This window comes from Mastomys coucha, unplaced genomic scaffold (genome assembly GCF_008632895.1).
Source record: "Mastomys coucha isolate ucsf_1 unplaced genomic scaffold, UCSF_Mcou_1 pScaffold6, whole genome shotgun sequence".
NCBI lineage: Eukaryota > Metazoa > Chordata > Mammalia > Rodentia > Muridae > Mastomys > Mastomys coucha.
The window spans coordinates 16052822-16054987 of NW_022196912.1; the positions used below are offsets into that span (position 1 = coordinate 16052822).

At 46.0% G+C, this 2166-nt stretch overlaps 1 protein-coding gene across 3 annotated transcripts in view; it reads left to right on the plus strand.

Annotated features, from left to right (window-relative positions):
- Fez2 (fasciculation and elongation protein zeta 2) overlaps nt 1-2166 on the plus strand; it is a 39886-nt gene that overhangs the window by 12080 nt on the left and 25640 nt on the right. For all 3 annotated transcript variants that reach the window (XM_031355757.1, XM_031355758.1, XM_031355759.1), the window contains exon 3: nt 875-991. In XM_031355757.1, the coding sequence (XP_031211617.1) occupies nt 875-991 (117 nt within the window). The remainder of the gene's footprint in view (nt 1-874; nt 992-2166) is intronic.

Sequence of the window (2166 nt, forward strand, 5' to 3'; positions counted from 1 at the left end):
AGACATGGCTACAGCTCCTGGATGAGCAGTACCTCAGACATGGCTACAGCTCCTGGATGAGCAGTACCCGGGCATGGCTACAGCTCCTGGATGAGCAGTACCTCAGACATGGCTACAGCTCCTGGATGAGCAGTATACCCGAGGCATGGCTACAGCTAATAAATGAATAGTTCCACAGGCAAGGCAGCAGCTCCTGGATGATACAGTACTCCAGGAATGGTTACAGCTGTTGGTACTTTAGCAGCCCTGAGATGAAAAGGGAAAAGAGAGAAGTTCGTAGAATCTGTAGAGATTAGCTGAGAAGAAGTCTGTTTGACAAGAGCTGTGGCCTTTGGCACAGAGCCAGAGCTGACAAATGGCATTCTGGCAGAGAGGAAGAGAGCAGGATGAGTGCCCAGCACTCTCCTTCTCACCTTGCAGTCTCCCAGTGTCCATCAGTGATGTGTAACCCAACTGAAAGCCAGAAGTCAAGGGCGTCCTTTGATCTGGTCCATATGGGCAGCCTCCTGCGCACAGAGCTCAGGTAGAAAATGGCTCGGAGGCGATTGGAGGCTCTCCAGCGTAGTTAGGCGTAAAGGTGTTTTACGAACCTTCTGGATGTTCATCTGGGAAGCTCACTGTGTCTCATGGATAGGTCCTGCCTGCCAGGATGTCGATTACTTTTACTCTGAGTATTTGAATGTTAGCAAGTAGTTTGTAGATAGCTTCGTAAATTTCAACATGTGTCTGTAACCTGCTGTGTGTCTGGGGTGCCGACCAACTCCCGCTTTTCAAGGAATGGCTATTGCATGCACTTTCCTGTTGTCTCTTAGACCCAGAAATGTCAGTTTCATCAGAAGGACTTACATTTAAATGGGGGTACTTCTGTTTTTAGATGAGCGATGGCTTGCTCTTTGATACTTCAGATGAGGAGGAGCTGAGGGAGCAGTTGGATATGCATTCAATCATTGTCTCCTGTGTCAACGAGGAGCCTCTCTTCACTGCAGACCAGGTATGGAGGTGAAGCCTGGGGCTGAGAGCTGTGTCTTGTAAGAACGTCCTCATTTCCTCTAGATTGTGTGGTTGGTGCTAGTTTGACATTGAGTCTTCAATGGAGAGGTAAAACAAGGTTTGTGCTGTCCAAGGAAGATGATATTTAGTGACCTGGGAAGATTTCCAGGCTGGTCACCATCTGTGATTGATTACAAGTAACTAATGGAGGGCTAGTGTTTCAAAATTTAAAAACTTAAGAAGTGTCTACTTTCTAAAAGGTTACCCAAATATGAGTGAACTGGAATATTTGAGTTGGTAATTTTTTTGTTTTGAGGCAAGGTCTCCTTATTTACCCTGGCTGGCCTGGAACTCCCTTTGCAGACCAAGGTGGTCTCAAACTACAGAGACCCACCTGCCTCTGCCTCCTGAGTGCTTATATCAAAGACTTGAGCTTCTATGCCTGATCCCACCTGTTTTTGTAGATCTCCTGTAAGAATCTTAATATAACAGAAGTGTCTGTTATATTCTATAGAGAGAAGCCAACATTATACCTGTTGTGGTAATATCCACCTTATATCTGTGGGGTGTGGTAACATCTACCTTATACCTGTGGAGCACTGCAGTAACATCCACCTTATCTTCACTTGAACCCAGTTGAGTCAGCCCTGTCATTGAGCACTCCTCCCGCCTCTGCACTGTTGTCAGAGTATGACTGCGTGGGCTGTGAGGGCTGTGCATTCTGTCACCTTTTATTTTTAGGCAGGGAAGGGAAGGTCAGTAAGGAGATATGTTATGGCAAGGTCAGAAGAGTACGTGTACACGGGAGGAATGTCCTTCTGATTCCCTGATTACGTTTGTGGTTGGATTGTTCTAAGCTTAGACAACTGTGGTGCTCAGGAGAAAGGTAATGCTATCTATGGAAGGCATGACAATTCAGAAAGAGGTGTGACCCTGAGCAGTCTCAATCCCTGAGAAATCCACTGTTTTTAAGACTTACAGAGCCGCCTCCTATAGCCCCTGGAATGTCTCATTGTATTGTCCACACCTCTGTATGGGGAGGCGTCCTTCCTACTCAGCACAGGCCCTCTTGGGTTTGCTTTTGGATTCCTACATACTTTCAAATGTACTCATGGGCTTTTATATCACCATTGAACTGTATTTTTAAATGATTTTTAATGTTTAAATGCCCTCCCA